Here is an 18771-nt window from a genome sequence, read left to right as displayed (position 1 = left end):
GGCGGGGTGCACGCACGGGTCCCTGTAGGCTGCAAATTGCGGGCCGCGATCCCGGGCGGGGTGGGGCACCTCGGGCTGCGTACCTTCCCCCCCACCCAGCCCACCGCACCCTACCCTGCGGCCCGCTCGGTGTAAGTGCGCGTGCGTCGCGTGAGCGGTGGGCGTGGCCTCCGGCGTGCCCGCCCCTTTCCCCCAGCGTGCACAGCGGCCGCAGGAGGCGCTGACGTGGCTGCCGTCAGCGCCGCCATCTTGTGGGAGCGAAACCAACGCCTGGCTCGGAGCAGCCGCCGCTGAGGTGAGACGCTGGGTAAGCCGCGGGCCGGGGAGGGGTGGGGGACGGTGGGGCGCGGGCTGTGCAGGCTGAGGAGATCACGAAGCCCTCGACGGCGATGGTAGGGGGTCGGGGTCTGAGGAGGCCGGGCGGCGGGGGGGAAATCCGGGCGCGGCTGGGGGTCGGCGAGGAGCCGGGCCGGATAGAAACATCCGAGGCCTCCTTCGAGCCCCGGCGTCGGCCTCCCGGTCCTCCCGCGCCCCAAACCCGGCCTCTCGCCCGCCGCAGCCCGGAAGTCCGCCCCGAACGCCGGGCTCTTGTCCAGGAAGCTGGGGTTTTCCGGCTGCTGCGGTTTCTCTCCGCGCTCTCCCCCCTTCGCTCCCGAGGCTCCACACCCAGGGTGCGGGGCGGAGGGCAGCGGGGCTCGGGGCCTCGGCGGCTCCCTCGGAGGAAGAGCTAGCCGCCGACGTCGGGCTTGCGGCCCTTAGCCTGGGGTGCGTGTGGGTGGTGGGGGGGACGACGACGGGGAAACTGAGTCTCGGGCCGCCCCGAGACGACGTCAAGGTCACGCAGGTGGTGAGGGCTTTCATTTGGGCCTCCCGCGTCCTGTTCCCGTTTGCCGGTCCGGGAATGGGATCGGGGTGCAGGGGAGCATGCAAGAGCGACCATCTGCGGACCTCGGGGACACCGGAATGTCGCCTGCACCCCGAGTGAAACGTGGTTTGGGGTCTGTGTGCACTCACAGTACCCCCCCCCCAGGCTCTCATTGGGGTCTTGCGCTCGGGACCCCCGTGGCCTCTGGGTGATTTCCTTGCTGCCCTTCTCGGTAGATGAGAAGGACTCTTCGGAGCTGGTGAATCGTTAACCTGCCCGTGGAACAGTTTGGAGTGACACAGGCCCGACCCAGGGCACAGGTCTGGCCACCAAGTCAGGGTGATCCAATCATGGCATGTCAGATACAGCTGGCTGGACCATAGTGGCACCTAAGTGCCTAGGGAATGGATTCCAAGGAAAGAGACCCGTCTCTTACTCTGTCCAAGCAGCAAGTACCCAAGGTATTTTGGGTAGAAATGCTTCAAAATAGTGACCAGGAAAAGAATCTCTAGGTGGTCACTGTTGGAGAGCCCGGCAAAGGTGGGCAGTCGGTTGCCACTACCAGTGCTGGCGTGATTAGCTGTAGTTGTTTCAGTGCTAGTGGACAGACGTCTGGTGTTTTTTTGCAGTGTGTCAGTCTGAAAGCTAGTGAGGTGCCATGGTTCCTTGTGTTCTGCCTTCTGTATTAACCAGCATCTATTGGGCATGACCTCATAGATAGTGTTCTTGTTCTTTTTTTTTTTTCTTCTTCTTCTTTTAAGCAGCACTGTCGCAAGTTACTCATTTAAACTGTGAGGTCTTAAATGCAGTGCTACTACCCTGGCTTCTCAGTTTCTCCAAAATCGAGAAGAGTTGTGTGATTTAGGTAAAGTGTGCTGCAAGTCTCGTGAGCTATATTTGTTGGAATTATGTGTTTCCTTGGCATAAAGGTTTCCTCACGTTGTTGGAACATCCATCACTTGTCCTCAGCTATCTTGTTGGAAGTGAGTCTGAGTCACTGGAACAGCAGCAGTGTGTTCTTGCCTGTGAGACAAATACACAAAATTGCTACTTCAAAGGGGTGTAAGGTCTATGGATAGGTATAGCTCAGTGGCAGAGCTTGCTTAACCTGCATAAAGCCTGGGATTGGATTCCCAGCACTTCACATCCGTTTGTGTGTGTGTAAAGGTGTGCACCACTGTGCCTGACCACGTTTTCAGACATCTTCATCTGTCAGGCTGCATCTTTTGTTAAGGTAAAAGCAGTACTGGCGAGAAGCCACTCAGGTGGTCTAACCAAGAGAAAGAAAGACTTGTGCAGATTGACAGAGAGAGGCCTGTTAACGATGATTTGAGAGTTGGATTGAATTTTTTTCAGATTGAAGTTAAATGTTACATTGATGTACAGATTTAAATTTTAATATACAAGCTTCACTCACCAACCTTTTCTGAACATTTCTCCTGAGAACTGTGGCATTCCACTGGGAGACCCATCTGATCCCACCCTGCCCTAGGTTATCATGCCATTTGTGGTCTGTTCTTTTTGGCTTTTGACCATCATGAGATTAGGAGAATGAAAGGAAATATAATAGGAGAAAAACATGAAAATTCAGGTAGTATCTTAAATTAGGTAAGAACTTGTCTATCCATCCAGCCCCACTCATTGGGAATGATTTGATCCTAACGTACTAGGAAGTAAAGGACAGCTGGGCACATGCACACTTGGGTTCGTGTCCAATGATGGCCATTATGAACTCTTTGAGGTACAGTTACAGTTCATGCATGATACTTAGGCTGCTGTGCCAGTCTTCTGAAAGGTAGTTCAGCATTCTCAGGTGGGTCAAATGCACAAGTGTTAGGACCTAGTTCAATCCCCATCCTCATTAGCTGTAAAGCTTCTTGTACAGCTGAGTGTAGACACATCCGAGCTCTGCATTTACTGGAGGAACTCTTGGGTGCCCACCTAGAATCTGTCACATAAGCTTGTTAGTGATGTGGAGGAGTGGTACTGCTCTCTGATTTTGGTCCCACCTCCACAGTGTCCCTATCTGATCCTGTTTCCTGGTTTTCACTCACAGTGGTAACAGGGCTTGGCAGCCTTTCTACAACCAACAGACCAGGAAGAGTGACACTCCCCGAAATCTCTGGTAATGAAGAAAGTTTAAATGATAAAGAAGGGAAGAGACCAAAAATGGCCAGAAAGGCAGGCGGTTTGTGGTGGTGAGACAGGGTCTCAGTGCATTTACAGGTTGGCCTCAAACATGAGGTCCTCTTGCCTCAGCCTCTGGATATATTGCAGCCTGCCAGGATTACAGGTGGGTGCTACCATTCTAGGCAAGCAGAATTTTACAGATGTAGCATTTGGGAGTGATTGAGTTTAGGTGGAGGGAAATGATTGCTAGTGTACAGCATGTATGAGTGGGAGATGTAACAATTGCTGCATATTTCAGGAAATGAGTACATGATACAATCTGAAAATCCAATGAGAATTTATTACATTTTGAGGCTGGGGAGGTGGCTCAGTGGGTAAGAGTGCTTGGAACACAAGTGTAAGAACCCAGTTCAATCCCCAGCATCCACACAAAAATACCATGCATTGATGCACATGCCTTCAGCCCCATGCTGAGGAGTGGGAGACAGGTTGATTGTTGGGGCTCCAGTCTGACTGAAAACAAAACAGCAACAACAAAAAACCAGGGAGCTCCGGATTCAGTGAGAAATGCTGTCTCGGGGGAAATAAAGTGGAATAGAACTAGAGGAGGACGCTCAGTGTCATCCTCTGTCCTCTACAGTTATGTACACAAGCATGCACAGTTGCATACAAGTTGTGTATATCCCACGTGCACAACACCCACACACCAAAATAAATAAATAAAGCTTCACCTGGATGTAGTGTTGCACACCTTTAATCCCAGCACTCAGGAAGCTGAGGTAAGAGGATCAAGTGGAGGCCAGCCTGGGCTAGAGAGAGACACTATCTTTAAAAAAAAAAACCTATATTTTATATATATGCAGTATCATATACTTAAGCAGAAAAGTGGTCTGTATTCAGCATGATTTAGGTCATGTGGCCAAGGAGAGTATTTCTCATGATTTGTTCCTGAAGAATGAGAATGTGATAAGTTCGTGTTCCTCTGAAGCCTCCTGTCTTCTGTAGATGAGAATACAATTCTTTCTTGGTTGAATTTATTAGTCTACATTTAAAATACTTTCAGCAACTTGTGAAATTTTGCTTGACATATATTAGAGTTTTCAACCATCACAACATTTTCAGCTCTTAACATTTCTGTCAAAGTAATACCCGATTCTGAACATTATCAGGGAGATTAACTGAAATGTACTCTTGCAGCTGGCAGGTTTTGTGCACACCCTGGCACCTCCTGTGGCTTTTGCCTTCAGTAGGTCTTGGTATCTCTATATGCCTGGGTCTCCAAATGGTAGAGGCGTGGAACATTCACACTAAAGCACACTTGTGTTAGTTTAAGATGGCACAGTATCATCCAGGTTGGTGTTTCCTGACATTCTGATTTCAGGAGTCGCTTCTCTGCAGGTATGAGTAATATTTTTGATCCTGAGGGCCCTGATAACTATTTGTTTCTTTTTTAAAATTTTATTTATTGATTGATTTTAGGGAAAGAGAATAGGCACACCAGGGCCTCTAGCCAGTGTAAACGAACTCCAGATACATGTGCCACCTTGTGTATCTGGCTTATATGGGTACTGGGGAATTGAACCTGGGTCCTTAGGCTTTTCAGGCAGCACCTTAACCACTAAGCCATCCCTCCAGCCCTTATATTTGCTTCTTAACCATTGCTTCTTAACCATTGCTTTATACTCTGATGGTGAGCCACATATGAGAGGATTTGGGGAGGAGGCCCTATTTAGCATGAGGTACAAAGCTGCCGCTGTTGGGGCTCCCAGCCTTGTGGTAAAAGCAACAGACTTGGGCCCATCCAAGGAGGCAGAAATGTCACCTAACAGGTGACATTTAAGCTGAGGTGTGATAGAATGAGGGGATCTGTAGGGCTAAGGGAGAAACTAGAGGATTCTCAGTGGCCCAGGGCAATTGACACAGGTCCCTGAAGTAAGTGGGTGGGTGTACTTAATCTGAGTTTGGAAACCTGCCATGAGCAGTGTGGGAGGGCAGGTCTCCTGCTGGAAGATGGCCCTGATCCTTGGAGCAGCTTTGCAGTCCCCAGAAAAGGCATTTTGCAATCTGTGGGAGCATTTTTGGCTCTCCAAGTTGAGAGGCAGCACTGACACTTGTATAGCTTTCATGTAGGTGGAAAATCCCTCCAGTATCCTTGGCATAGTTGTGCAGATGTTCTAGGTTTTCCAGGAACACAACTACCTTGTAAGTCAGGGACAATCAATGTGTTTTGTTCTCTTCAGTACCTTAACAAAAGCTGTTCTCTGTTTACAGGGAAAAAGTTAATTTGTGGAGGTGACATTGAGATTGATACCAGATTGGCATATCATTAGTGCCCCAGTGGGCACCACCTCCCTTTGTCCTCATGGCTGGGCCCAGTACTAAAATGTCACTAGAAGTCACTTCCCTTTTATCTTCCTGTGATGTCATTGTTGGGTAGCCTCACAGTTCTCTGCATTGTGTGTGCATGTTGGGTTGTCAGTGGGCTTCCTTTCCAAATGGCAGAAGCAATAAATTAAGGGGTGCTGTTGGCACCAGGTGTGAACTATGGTGGCTACTGTAAAGGCCCAAATGTCACAGGCACCACCTTGCCATTGATTGGTTCAGCCGTTGTAGTGTGTTGAGGTGAAAGTTGTCCAGCATCGCTCATTTGGGACTTTTTGTTGGAAAAATGGAATGGAAACTTGAGTCATCTGTAGGGGCCTTGTTTACCTGGAGAGCAAGAAAAGATGCTAAAATGTATATGGGATGTGTAGGTACTCTAGGGGAGACCTCTGGAGACTAGGGAGAAGGCACTGGCAGGTATGTGTTCTAGAGAAAGGCTTTCCTGGCACCGGGGATCCTGGGAAGGGGAACTGTGTCCAGGGCAGTCTCTATCCCTGTGAATCTCTGCCTAACTCCATAAATATGGGGCAAGACTTCTCCAGGGCTGTGGGAATTTAGTGACAGTTAACTCTTCACACACTTTTCTGCTTCTTCAAAAGAAATGGGAGTATTCCCTACCCCCAAAAGTAAGTTCATTGAAGGCAATAAATAAATAAATTGTGGGTTTTTTTTGTTGTTGCTTGGTTTTTTGAGGTAGGTGCCCACACCAGTCAAGGCTGCCCTGGAATTCACTGTGTAGTCTCAGGCTGGCCTCAAACCCACAGCCATCCTCCTACCTCTCTTCCTCCCAAGTGCTGGGATTCAAGGCATGTTTTCACAGTATAACTCAGGCTGGCCTTGAACTCAAGGCAGTGCTCCTGCTTTCAGCTTCCTGAATGCTGGGATTATAGATATGAGTATGCCCAACTCATGAAGCTTTAGAGGCCCCTGCTCACTCTAGAGAGTTTGAGGAAGAGCTGCTAGGAGCTTATTTTATAAAGTGCCGCAAGCTAATTGTAAGCTGTTCCAGTTCTCCTTTTTTACTCAGCATGGCGAAGGACCTCTGGGATGCCAGGTCCCTCAGCCCCACCCTTTGGGGGGCACATAAAGAACTGTATTATTGGCAAAGCCAAATTACTGTGACTTACTTGCCTTGCAACAGAACTTAGAGTCCTGGTTGTCAGCTCCCTCTGGTCCCAGGGATGGTTGTATTCAGTGTAGGTGTGCAGTCCGTGGTTTGGCTTAGTGCTTGCCCAGCACTGTGAGGGGTACTGGGGCAGGGCACTGTGAAGAAGCCTAGCTACCCTGGGATCAGACTCATTGCTTCAGCCAGAGACCTCTCAGGTTTGGGGACATGCATGCTTGCAAACTGGAATTCTGTGGATCTCAAGGTAGGAGGTCAGGATAGGGTTTTGGGTTGTCCTATCACAGTTTTATTCAGTATCTATGATTTGCATCTTTCTGTAGCTGCCCTAGTACAGAAGTGTATCCTTCACCTGTGTGCCCAAGAAAAGTGAAGAATAAAAGGCCAGACTCCAGGGAACCAACTCTCAACCCTGGGCCTCACAGGGTATCATGGTTCTGCTCAGGAAGTAGCATAGTCTTCCCTGGATGTGCCAGACTGATCCCAGGTTAATGGTCTAATGGCCATGTAAAGTTAGCTGAAGTATAAGGGCTGCCAGTCAGAACAGTGGCTATAAGGTCACTAGGGGAGGGCTGGGCTGGGCCAGACCATGGAACCCTATCTGTTCTTCAGCCCAGTGTGCTTTCTCATTTGTGTCTCTGTGTTTCTAAATGCTTTGCTTTATCTGTGGTGTTGGGGACCAAACCCAGTGAGCTATACACTCAGTTCCATATTTGTGGGTTTGTCTTTTGTTTTTCCAGTGTCTGGTTTTTCAGACCTAACTACCTTTGGACAAGTAGAGGTTATCTGCACCTTCTACCAAAACAAAATGTGTTGGGCATAGACTGTGCTGTACCACAGGCATAGAGGGTCCAGGCTCCTAGGATATGTGGATTTTCTTCTTAAGCCCTTATGCCCAGTTACCAAGAACAAGACAAAAGACCAAGTGACAACCACCATCTGCCACAAGCATGTGTGCACAGATACGTGGTAAAATGCTCCTGGTGTCAGCCTTCACAAGTCTCAGAATTGAGTGTCTAAGGATCAGGAGTTCCTTATTGAAACTCAAGTTATAAGCCACGTGATAGTTAAGTTGATACTGTTTGGGACTGCTCATATGTAGAGTTCATATGTCTGTGGATGTGTTTGGTAAAATACTTTGAGGAGTTATGTTAAAAAGTAGTGACACTTCAAAAATATGAATAAGGGAAAAACAAAATAGAAAAATATGGTTTATCATTGGATACGAACTCAGCTCATGGATAGATACATTCACACAAATGAAACTCATATACACACACTGAGGTAGGGATTTCACCTTAAGTTTAACCTTACAAAGAGTGATCTAACTTCATTACCACTCATCAGCTCACCTACACATCAGATAGGTATTAGCCCATCCTCAACTTAGAAGAACAGCAGCTGTGGGGAGGCGGCGTGCAAAGCAGCACATATGTATGGTTCCTCTTCTGGAGGGTGCTGTTTGAGTCATGCTTTTGCCTAGTATTGGCACATTGTTTTTCTCTTAGGAAAAAAAAAATTCTTTTTAAAATAGTGACAAATGTAGTATACTTACTGATTGCAGGAAAATGTCATACCTAGAAGTCTGGAGTATTTGCCTGAGAGGCATGTGGTGTCCTAAGGCTTAGGAACAAATGTATTCCATCCCTTGTTGATGTAGGAAAAGCAGTGTGCAGAGGTCAGCATGTGGCTGGGTTGCACACAACAGTAAAGAAACCCCTTTAAATCACAGGCCTCGTGTTTAGGCTCAGTTAAGGTTTTCATATAACTAAACAAGCCTGCACTTTTCACTGCTGCTCTTTCTAAGTTCCTTTGAAAATGTTCAGATTTGCTAATTTTCTTCAGATGAAGAGGCTAATAAATAAACTCCTGATCTGAGTTGTAATATATACATATATAATTTATACTGTAATGAATCTTACATTAATAAAAGGGAAAAAAACTTGGGAGGCAAAGACAGGCGGATCAAAGTTCAAGGCCAACCTAGGCTTACATAGCAAGCTCCAGGCTTACCCTAATTTTGAAAAGGGAAGGGCTGGAGAGATGGCTTAGTGGTTAAAGGCACTTGTTTGCAAAGCCTGCAAGCCCAGGTTCAGTTCCCCAGTACACACATAAAGCCAAATGCACAAAGCTGCACAGGCATTTGAAATTCATTTGCAATGGTAGGGGGGCCTGGTGTGCCCATTCCATTCTCTTCTTTCTCTGCCCTTCCTTCTCTCAAATAAAAATACTTTGAAATGAAATTTTTAAAATAAATAAAGCCGGGTATGGTGGCACACACTTTTAATCCCAGCACTAGGGAGGCAGAGGTAGGGTTGCTATGATTTCAAAGCCAGCCTGAGACTACATAGTAAATTCCAGGTCAGACTGGGCTAGAGTCCCCACCAGGGAAGAAAAAAGGTGGGGAGGGGTATGAGCCCCATTTGGGAGGACAACGCTATTCAGTGTGCCAACAGCCCAGAACAAAAATCTGTCAAACTAGGGCTGCTAACACTTTGGGGAAAATGGTCTGATTTAAACGACGTTATCTGGCTGTGCTTAACAAACTTAGAGGGACACTGGACCTTGCTGGCTGCCCCTGTTTAGCAGTTAAACCTGTCAGATTGCATTCATGCATCTATGTGGAACAGGTGTGGACTCGAGTTTTCTCCTCACCTTTTCTCGAGGCCAGTATGATTTCTTTTCCAGGACGAGAGTGGAAGGTGTGTGGCTGCACCATTGTCCTTACCAAAGAACACATTCTTCTGAAGTACCTTTCTTGGTCCAAGGCAAGGCTGAGTCTGGCAGGAAAGAGAAACCCACCTGAGTTACTCAGTTAGCTTGGCTCCATCCCAGGGGCCTACAGTCCTCCCTCCTGGGACACTCCCTCTGGTGGCCTGGGGGGGGGGGTGCAGAATGAACCAGCAAGAAGCTCTCTGGGAAGTCCGTTTTCACTGATATCTAGTAGCAGAGTAATATGCAGAGAAACTTGAAAAGCAGGTTTGGCTTGTGTGGGGTTGGTGGAGGAAAGGTGACAGTACTTGGGCTGGGCATGCAGTCTACAGAGATTGTGGCAGTGGCCTGTGGCCATAGAGCTTCTTCCACTGCACAGGCTCTTCGGGTTTAGGACTGTTATAGAACCAATGGGTGACACTCAGGGCCTCCACAAAGATACTGAGAACTGCCAAGGCAGGAAATGCTAACTATTGTCTGCCTGTGTTGATCCAGCACATTAAACTTTGGGTGGGGCAGGGCAGCCAGAGTCCAAAGGCAGCAGTGCACACATACATGTCATGGATAGTGGTGCAGTCATGCGGCCAAATATCGTCAGTTTCCTTCTGGCAAACATGGATATTCAGGGTTGTCTGCTGCTGAAGGGGCCTGTGGGAAGAGAAGATACCCTTTCTCTTTGATGCTACATGTTTTGTTTTACTTTTTGAGATTGGAGACTCTGCTGACCTCTTATCTACTCACTCATTTGCAGTGGCAAGAGGCCCATTCCCTCTCCCCCCCCATGCTGGCAAATCATTACAAAAATGTGTGGCACACACCTTTAATCCCAGCACTGGGAGGCAGAGGTAGGAGGATCACTGAGTTTAAGGCTACCCTGAGACTACATAGTGAATTCCAGGTCAGCCTGGGCTAGAACGAGTCCTAACCTTGGGGGTTGGGGGAGACACACTATCTACAGCCAGACTTGTCTATTTACTCTTATCTGTTTCTTTCTGAGAGAGAGAATATTTTGGTGGGAATGCTATGTTTTTGGTTTTGAGACAGTGTTCTTACACTGTAGTCCAGGATATCTTGGACTCACTGTATCACAGGTTGGCCTCAAATTTAAGAATACTCTTTAATTCCAATTTCAAATTTAATTACTAGTGCGAACCACCATGTCCAGCTTTTCTTGAACAGAGTCTTACCATGTAGCCCAGTCTGGCTTTGAGCCCTCTATCCTCATGTCTCATTCTCCCAAGTGTTAGAGAGGTAAAGAGAAAATGGGGGAGCTGGGCGTGGTGATACATGCCTTCTACTGTCCTCCTCTTGTTTTGTGTACACCTTTGCTGGTGTTGTATGTGCATTTTTTTGGAAAGGTTCCATGTTGTCCAAGTTGGTCTCACTTGCTATATAGGCAAAGATGACCTTAAAGGTCTGATCTTCCTCGTCAGTGAGATTATATAGGCAGGTGCTGCCATGCCCAGTTTCATGTGGTGCTGAAGTTTTATGCTGTGCTGGTGATAAAGCCCCGTGTGCATTCTTGGCAAGCACTGTACCAACAGCCATATCCTCTGGCCAAATTGGTGGGGGTTTTTTGTTGCTGTTTCCTTTTATTTTTTATTTTTTTGAGAGAGAGAAAAAAGGCAGTGAGAAAGAGAATTTGTGTGCCAGGGCCTTCAACCACTGCAAACTCAGGCACATGTGCCACCTTGTATGTCTGGCTTACATGGGTCCTGAGGAATTGAACCTGGGTCCTTTGCCTTTGCAGACAAGTACTTTAACCACTAAGGCATCTCTCCAGCTCCCATTTCCTCTTTAAGTATTGTCTCTTTGCTTCCCTCCATGAAGCAATTTTTGCTTGCTAGAATCTTATGTTAAGGAGGCTCCCCCCACCCAAGGTAAGGTCTTGCTCTAGCCCAGGCTGACCTAGAATTCACCATGTAGTCACAGGGTGGCCTCAAACTCACTCATTGCAATCTTCCTACCTCATGCCCAGTTATGGCTCCTTAACCTGCATATCTTCCAGGGCATTCTGGGAATCTCCTATATTCCTTTCCTTTACGAAGTCCCCATCCCGTGAATACTTGCTGCTGAAGAGATAGCATGGCCTCACATAGTGGAGAAAACAGGGAGCGTGTTCTTATTCTCCAAAGTCCATCTTTTGGTGGCACTTAATCCATTCAAGAGGGTGGAGCCTTAACAACCAATGCTGCCTGCCCAGCATTGTTACACTGCGGCGCATGCACAACCAGTGGCTCTCAGGGACTCCAGCTTTCTTCTGGGTGGGTCCTTTCTGCTCTTCCCTTCCCTTCCCTGGGTCCTCTTGGGAGCTACACAAGGAAGGAGCACACAGAGGTGATATGGAAAGCCCCAGAGGGCTGCAGTTGCCATTATTCTTGTCTTTGCTGGTAACAAAGTTGTGAATTTCAGGTCAGCCTAACACCCTATCTTGAACCCCCCCCCCAATAAGTAAGTTGGAGTAGGGTGTGTGGTAGTGCACTCCCTTAATCCCAGCACTAGGGAGGCAGAGGTAGGAGGATACATGAGTTTGAGGCCACCCTGAGGCTACATAGCGAATTCCAGGTCAGCCTGGGCTAGAGTGATACCACGCCTCTAATTAACTAACTAAATAAATAAATAGAGAAAAGAAAGAAAGGAAGGAAGGAAGAGTAAGTCAGTTGGGGACTTGGATATGTGGTCCCAACTTCTCCCCTGTCTGTCCTGATGGTTTTATTCCCCTGTAGGCAGTGATTTCAGGACTGCACTGAGAGGAGGAATTCAGCTGCTCTGTGCCCTACAGGTGTTCCTCAACCCTGATGCCTGAGAGCTTGGCTGTCCCAAGAAAAGGGACCATGAAAACAGTTTGCTTAAACTTCAGTCATCATGTAATTCTTTTGACTACTATATGTGCTATGTAAAACCTAAAAAGAGAACACTGTCCAGAGGGCACTGGAGCCATTATGAAGGGGTTCCACTGGCCACGTTAAGGACAGAGGTGGCATCACATTGGCCAGGCAGCTGGGGCTTGCTAGCTGAGCAAGACACAAGGTGTGATTGAATTCATCCCCCCAAAGTTCATAGTAGGGAGTTGAACCCCAGTGCAACAATGTTGGGCAGGTGTTTGGATCTCAAGGCTCCACCCTCATGAATGGATTGTCACCAAGACAGGGACTTTGGGGAGTAAGAACACACTCCTGATTTTTCCACTGTGTGAGGCCATGATATCCCTTTGTTTCTGGAGCGGTTACTACTTAGTACTCAAAAAGGCAGTGTCCACTTGGATGAAAAACAAGAATGAGAGTGTTTACTGTATGGTGAGGTCCAGGCCTGAGCAGCTTTACTGTTCTTAGACCCCCTTCCAGGTTCAGGCTGGGCTCTGGTGAATTAATGCTAGAAGATTTAATTAGCATCCTCAAGTATTTGTGTTTCAACACCAGTGGGCCCTATACAGTGTGTTTATCTGTCCTTGCAGGGGCATATCCATGCATGTGCTCATTTTCAAGGACCATGCCCTTGTGTGTGGCTCCTCAGAGTGTGCTTCCAGAGGACTACTGTTGAACTTCAAGGGGCCCAAGCTGCTGGGGCTACCTTGAGGTAAATGGATACCTCCTTAGCCACTTTTGCCAGCCTGTTTCACCTACAGGGTTGACACTAGTCCTTGTGTTGTGATTTGCTGCCACCCCTGCATGTTGGAGCATTTGCCTTGTGCTAATTCTGCAGTGTCACTTCTGTTGCCCTATGGGGGGCCTCCCAGCACCTGATCTCCCTTGGTGCTTTGTTGATACTTGTGCCTTGAGGAGAGATGCTAGATGGTTCTTTCTGGCCCTATAAGAGGCCTCATGTGCCTCTGCAAACATATCAGCTTGAGTGTGAGGGAGGGACTGCGGTTGGTAGTCAGATGCTCTGCAGCATGATGGGTGAAATTAATTTGGGAAGCAGGTTTGGTTGCTGTGGCATCTTGCCCTCCTGCCTGCTATTTGGCCTTGTAGAGCCTAGGGAGACTGGCAGTCAGGGTTCCTTTCTGGGAAGTGGGGTTCTTTTCCTCTGTGGGATTTTGGGAGGAGGCGAGGGGATTGCTGGGTACATGTCTCCAACTCACCATGGGGTTCACTCTGGCAGCACCTAACAGGTTTGGGACACTTTGCTTCCCCAGGTCTCTGGCCGGTGTTGCTTCCACCTGTCCACAATCATGGGGAATATCTTTGCGAACCTCTTCAAGGGCCTTTTTGGCAAAAAAGAAATGCGCATCCTCATGGTGGGCCTGGATGCTGCAGGGAAGACAACAATTCTGTACAAACTGAAGCTGGGTGAAATTGTGACCACCATTCCCACCATAGGCAAGTTGCTGGGCCAGGGTGGGGCTGGGACTTAGGGCTCCCATGTGCAGAGGGTCCACAACTGCAACCTTGTCCCCAGGTTTCAACGTGGAGACCGTTGAGTACAAGAACATCAGCTTTACTGTGTGGGATGTGGGTGGCCAGGACAAGATCAGGCCACTGTGGCGCCACTACTTCCAGAACACTCAAGGTAAGGGGTCAAGCTTCACCTCGGGGTTCTCTGGTCTGCCTCTAAGGAATGCACCTCATGTCTGAGTCTCATGGCTTTGCTGGCTTCAAGGATTGAGGACACATCATCATAGGAGGATTGAGTCTGTACCTGTGGGTTGGTTAGGTGGGGAGTGTTGAGCATGTGCAGTAATGGGGCTGTGTTGCAGGCTTGATCTTCGTAGTGGACAGCAATGACAGAGAGCGGGTGAATGAGGCACGTGAGGAGCTCATGAGGATGTTGGCTGAGGATGAGCTCCGAGATGCTGTTCTCCTGGTGTTTGCCAATAAGCAGGTATGTGCCAGCAAGGTCTCCTCTAAGGGGTTGCCTGTGTCAGGGAAAGGGTGAGAGGCTGACCTGGGCCCGTCATCTATCCTGGGGACTGGCTGCTGCTGGTCCCTGCAACTGACTTCTCCTTCCTTTCAGGACCTCCCCAACGCCATGAATGCGGCCGAAATCACAGACAAGCTGGGGCTGCACTCTCTACGTCACAGGAACTGGTACATTCAGGCCACCTGTGCCACCAGCGGAGACGGGCTCTATGAAGGACTGGACTGGCTGTCCAATCAGCTCCGGAACCAGAAGTGAACCAGACCCCTCCTTCCCTCTTACTTCCTCCTCTCCGCCCTCCGCTTTCCTCTCATGTGGCAAACATGCGACTCTGTGGTCCTGAGTGCCAGAAGCTGTCTCCATGGGTTGGTCAGTGTGCATCGCACCGTGTGTACATGTGCAGACGCAGCCTGCAGCCAGGTTTTTATTTAATGTAAATAGTTTCTGTTTCCACTGAGGCAGTTTCTGGTACTCCTATGCAATATTACTTAGCTTTTTTATTGTAAAAAAAAAAAATCAACTCACTGTCAGTACTGAGAAGGGATTTGGGTGTTTGGGTACCTGGCCTCTGGGAGCCACTGGCCTATAGACTGGTGTCGGGATCCATTTGGTGGTTGGTTTTTAACCCGAACTCAGTGCATTTTTTAAAATAGTTAAAAATACAAGAACACTTGAACACACAGAAGGGAGACTATGCCTAGTGTAGGTTTTGCAGTAACGGCCTGAATGCTAGTCCATCGGATCAGCTGTTCCCATGGGAACAGGAGAGACGGTGATAACAAACCACCATCCGCTGCATGGTCACAGTAGAGCCCCCGTGACTTGCCTGTCTTTGGGTCACCTGCATTCCATAGCATTTAGCTTGTACTTGTGCCCACACGGTCACCTGGTGGCGGGCTGGGGGCCCACTGCTAGTTGCAGGGCCCTGCGTCGTCCAGGGTTAGTGTGCGCATTCCCAGCTTGCTCTTGGGCCAGCTTGGACGCGCTGGTGGGAGGCCTGAGTCTCACCAGCAGGAGCGCGTGCAAGCTGGGAGGGTCACTTCACTGCAGACCCAAACCCTGGAGCACCCCCATCTCCATGTGTGAAGTAGCTTCCTCCCTCAGCCTGCAAGGGTCCGATTTGCCATCGAGAAAGACGACCTCTACTTTTTTCTTTTGTATTTTGATAAAACACTGAAGAAGCTGGAGCTGTTAAATTTATCTTGGGGAAACCTCAGAACTGGTTTATTTGGTGTCGTGGAACCTCTTACTGCTTTCAATACACAATTAGTAATCAACTGTTTTGTATACTTGTTTTCAGTTTTCATTTCGACAAGCACTGTAATTATAGCTATTAGAATAAAGTCTCTTAACTATTTCATGGGCTTGTGTGTGTCAACACTGCAAGCTGCCTCTTGGAAGCAGAGGTGGGAAGGGCCCTTTCATGCTATTAGAGGCAGGTCTAGGTCAGACCTAGACCTGTATGTGAGCACATCTGTGAGAGAAAACCTAGGGACATTTTACTTCTAGTGGGAGATAAAGGTAAGCCAGCATGTTGGTGCTTCTGTCGTCAGCAGGGCCTGCCACAGGATGCTTGGCGGCAGAGGTATGTCTCCTCCTATAATGAACAGCCAGACTTGGGGGCACATAGGTCATGAGTAGAAGTAATTTATCACCAGGAAGGTACCAAGTGTGCTTCCTTGCATTGGGTGAGACTCTGGGGGCTGTGCTATGGCCCTTAGGGTGGTGGCCTCAAGGTCAGGTGGCCATGTGCAGAGCACAGGTCAGTGTGCCAGAACAGTCCACAACACAAGCCCTATTCCTTTTGTGATCTTCCCCAGAGGACATTGTGAAATCCAGTCTGGTTCTGCCACAGCCCTAAGGTGAACACTGGACCTGTGGCATTCATTCTTCTCCCAAACACTAACATCCACTGTACGTGTAAAATACATTTACTTAGGTACAAAGTGAGTTTACACAAATGGTAGAAGTAACCAGTCCCACAGCCAGCTCTCAACCTGGTCCACCACAGCGCAGCTCGCACCAAGTCTGATCTCTGCAGGAACCTCCCAGGCAGATACTCCGAGCACCCAACTCCCATGCTTCAGGCCCTGAATAAAGGTCCCCCTGAGTGCCCAGCCAGCTCCCAAGGCTCAGGGTCATTCCAGGGAGCAGCCAGATAGGAGGGCTCCTTTAAGCTTGTTAGCAGACAAGCAAGGTAAGAGTTGGTAGCCACCTGGCATTCAGAGCTCAAGGCAACCAGGGCTCTAGCGTCATTTGGTATAGCCACTTTCTCAGTCATCAGAACTTCTGTCCTGTTGTCTGTGGGATGGATTCCTCCCACTGTCCCCGTTGTGTCCCCACTTCCTCCTCTTACAGCAGGGAGAAGAAGAGTCAGAATCATGTCCATGGTGCCTTGGCCTGGGGAGACAAGGGTAGCCAGACACCTAAAAAAGGGCCCTCATCTTGTCCACGAAGGCTCTGGGACCCCCCAAGCCTTACTCAGGCCTGCCTGAGCACCCCATCACATCAGGGCCAGCCAGCTCCTCCCCGGGTGCCCAAAAGGTAGAGCTGGGCCTAAGCCTACCGAGCTGGAGAGGAAGATGATGAGGGGGTGTCTGCCTCCCTCCTGTGTTCTTTGTCTCTTTTCTTCTTATGTTTCTTGTGTTTCTTCTTTTTTTTCTTTTTTTCTTTCTTGGTTTTCTTGTGGCTCTCTATCCTGCAAGGAATACAAGTAAGCCAGCTGAAGAGTGGTGGGGCAGGCCAGATATGGTAGTCAGTGACATGTAAGTTTGTTAGTAAATGAGCTTAACACTATGCTCATCATCCACCAGGCTGAACTTTGGGCAATTACATGTGGCTGGCAACTGCTGTGGTGATGTAGATCTGAAATATTCCCAAGGCAAAAAGGCTATCAAGGCTGCCAACCTAAGCTTTTGTTGTCTTAATTGGCCATCATCCTGCTGAGTCCCCTATGGCAGCTAAATTTGACCTCACATCACTTGTGTGCTTCTTAGACCTCTGGGTGGGGAAGTCACATCCAGCCTGGAGGTGGATACCTGCTCACCCACCCCAATGACGCTCAGAAAGGGCTAAGACAGTGCATGGCTCCTGCAAATAAATAAATTAAAAATCCCTCCCCAGCCCTAAGGGGTCTACTAATCCCTGGCCTCCTGTTGAGTGCACTCCAGCACTCTCCCACCTCACTAGCCCTGTCCTACATCACCAACACGCTCACCAAAGGACACGTTAAGTAGTCAGGATAGGAGTCAAAACACTTACCCCTGTTCAGCCTTGTCCTCAGCTCGAGGCTTCTTCCTGGCAGCGGTGGCGGAGGTGCCTGGGCCGCCGCTGTCCACACGGTGGTGCTGCAAGAAAAACTGAGCTGTGGGCAGGGACACACAGTGCTCCAGAGAGTTCAGCCCCAGGTCTCCCAGGACACCACCCCAGGACCTCATGCACTGAGGTGGGCGGGAGTTACCGTGAACACCGACAGCCCCAGCTTGGCAGCCTCTTTGTCTTCTCGGGACAACGCCACACGGCCTGCGGAGCCACTGCGTGTGGACAGGGTGGTGAGGACAGCTCTGGACCACCACCCAGTCCCATTCTCACTCCCCCGTCCCCGACCTGCCGCACCTGGCACTGCCCAGCCCCAACAGCCGGTCCACGCCCTTCTCCTCCGGTTCGCCTCCCTCACGCTTGCAGATCTCCACGAAGTCCTGCGTGAGCAGGGAGCACAGAAGATGCTCGGACGACACACCCAGATCCCCGCCCACCCTGCGGACGCCCGGGTCCGCACTCCCGACTTACTTCCTTGCTTAAGCCTGTGGGCTGCTTCCTCACGTTCTTGTAGCCGCTGCGAGGGTCGGGGACAAATGTCAGGGCTGGGACCCCATTCCCCATCCTCCCCGGCCCAGGGAGCCCCGCCCGCCCGGAGCCCGCCCCGTACCCCCGGCGCTCGCAGTCTTGCCCCGCAGCCCGAGGGCACTCACAGCGCGGCCAGCAGAGCCTCGCGCTCCGCCTCGCGTACGGCAGCCAGCTCCTCCTCGCGGCTCGGCCCGGAGCACGGCGTGCGGCCCTTCGCGTACCAGGTGAGGTCCCGGCCCTTCTGCCAGCGGCCCACGGGCGCCATCAGCGAATTGCCCAGGTAGTTCTCCCGCTGCTTGTCGGTCTTCACGTCCTCCCAGTTGAACTGGTCCTGCCCACCGCGCACGCCGCCGCGGCTGGAGCCGAACATGGCGCCGGAGCCGCCGCAGGCCGCGGACAACGGCGACCGGGAAGAATCTGCCCTTTCGGCCCCACTCCGCGGCTCCGGAAGCGGGCCGTGACGTCACGCGTGCGCGGCCGCTCGCGCCTGCGCGCTGCACCCAGGCCCCGGTGAGTCTGCGCGACGCACACTCGCGAGGGCTTCGCGCTCCACCCGCTTCGGCTCCAGCATGGGCGGGTCAGCTCCAGGCCCTGCGGGCATGCTTCTGCACTAGCCGTGCCCTGCGGAGACGCTGCGGGGCCGTCCCGAGCGTCACGCTCGAGCAGCACTACCATCCTGCGTCGAGTGCGCTGCTCCGGGCGGCCGCAGAGCAGAGGTGGCTGCACCGTCACCGCGATGGAGGCTGCAACCTTCGGGGACATCAGGCAGGGACGACGGTGTGCCTCCGGGAAAGCCAGGCAGCATGGCAACTCCTAAGGACCCGGTTCCCAGCTCAGTAGAGAAACTAAATACTAT

General features: G+C 50.2%; 2 protein-coding genes across 3 annotated transcripts; one reads left to right on the top strand and one right to left on the bottom strand.

The window, feature by feature from the left end:
- The first annotated feature begins 200 nt into the window (after positions 1 to 200).
- Arf1 (ADP ribosylation factor 1) lies at positions 201 to 15429 on the top strand. Of its 2 annotated transcripts, none has more exons than XM_004657445.2 (5): positions 201 to 295; positions 13348 to 13531; positions 13611 to 13721; positions 13909 to 14033; positions 14166 to 15429. In XM_004657445.2, exons 2-5 carry the CDS (start codon positions 13384 to 13386, stop codon positions 14325 to 14327), a joined length of 546 nt encoding a protein of 181 aa, XP_004657502.1. In that variant the 5' UTR covers positions 201 to 295; positions 13348 to 13383; the 3' UTR covers positions 14328 to 15429. The 2 variants fall into 2 exon arrangements, with proteins under 2 accessions (XP_004657502.1, XP_045008907.1); XM_045152972.1 differs by having other exon boundaries at positions 223 to 307.
- A 555-nt stretch (positions 15430 to 15984) lies between these two features.
- On the bottom strand, positions 15985 to 18363 carry C6H1orf35 (chromosome 6 C1orf35 homolog). Its single transcript, XM_004657444.2, has 7 exons — positions 18041 to 18363; positions 17859 to 17904; positions 17685 to 17767; positions 17530 to 17602; positions 17331 to 17416; positions 16636 to 16767; positions 15985 to 16469 (listed from the first exon to the last, which is right to left on the bottom strand). The coding sequence occupies exons 1-7, from the start codon at positions 18283 to 18285 to the stop codon at positions 16343 to 16345; spliced, it is 792 nt and encodes a 263-aa protein (XP_004657501.1). The 5' UTR covers positions 18286 to 18363; the 3' UTR covers positions 15985 to 16342.
- Positions 18364 to 18771: the final 408 nt, after the last annotated feature.

This window comes from Jaculus jaculus, chromosome 6 (assembly GCF_020740685.1).
Source record: "Jaculus jaculus isolate mJacJac1 chromosome 6, mJacJac1.mat.Y.cur, whole genome shotgun sequence".
NCBI classification, from domain to species: domain Eukaryota; kingdom Metazoa; phylum Chordata; class Mammalia; order Rodentia; family Dipodidae; genus Jaculus; species Jaculus jaculus.
Note: the sequence above shows the minus strand (reverse complement) of the source record. Positions and strands in the feature narration are given on the sequence as shown.

Coding starts and splice junctions, on each gene's coding strand:
- Arf1 (XM_004657445.2), top strand. CDS start 13,384: ATGGGGAATATCTTTGCGAACCTCTTCAAGGGCCTTTTTGGCAAAAAA. Junction 13,722..13,908: donor CTACTTCCAGAACACTCAAG/GTAAGGGGTCAA, acceptor GCTGTGTTGCAG/GCTTGATCTTCGTAGTGGAC. Junction 14,034..14,165: donor TGGTGTTTGCCAATAAGCAG/GTATGTGCCAGC, acceptor CCTTCCTTTCAG/GACCTCCCCAACGCCATGAA.
- C6H1orf35 (XM_004657444.2), bottom strand. CDS start 18,285: ATGTTCGGCTCCAGCCGCGGCGGCGTGCGCGGTGGGCAGGACCAGTTC. Junction 17,905..18,040: donor GAGGCTCTGCTGGCCGCGCT/GTGAGTGCCCTC, acceptor CGACCCTCGCAG/CGGCTACAAGAACGTGAGGA. Junction 17,768..17,858: donor CCACAGGCTTAAGCAAGGAA/GTAAGTCGGGAG, acceptor CTGCTCACGCAG/GACTTCGTGGAGATCTGCAA.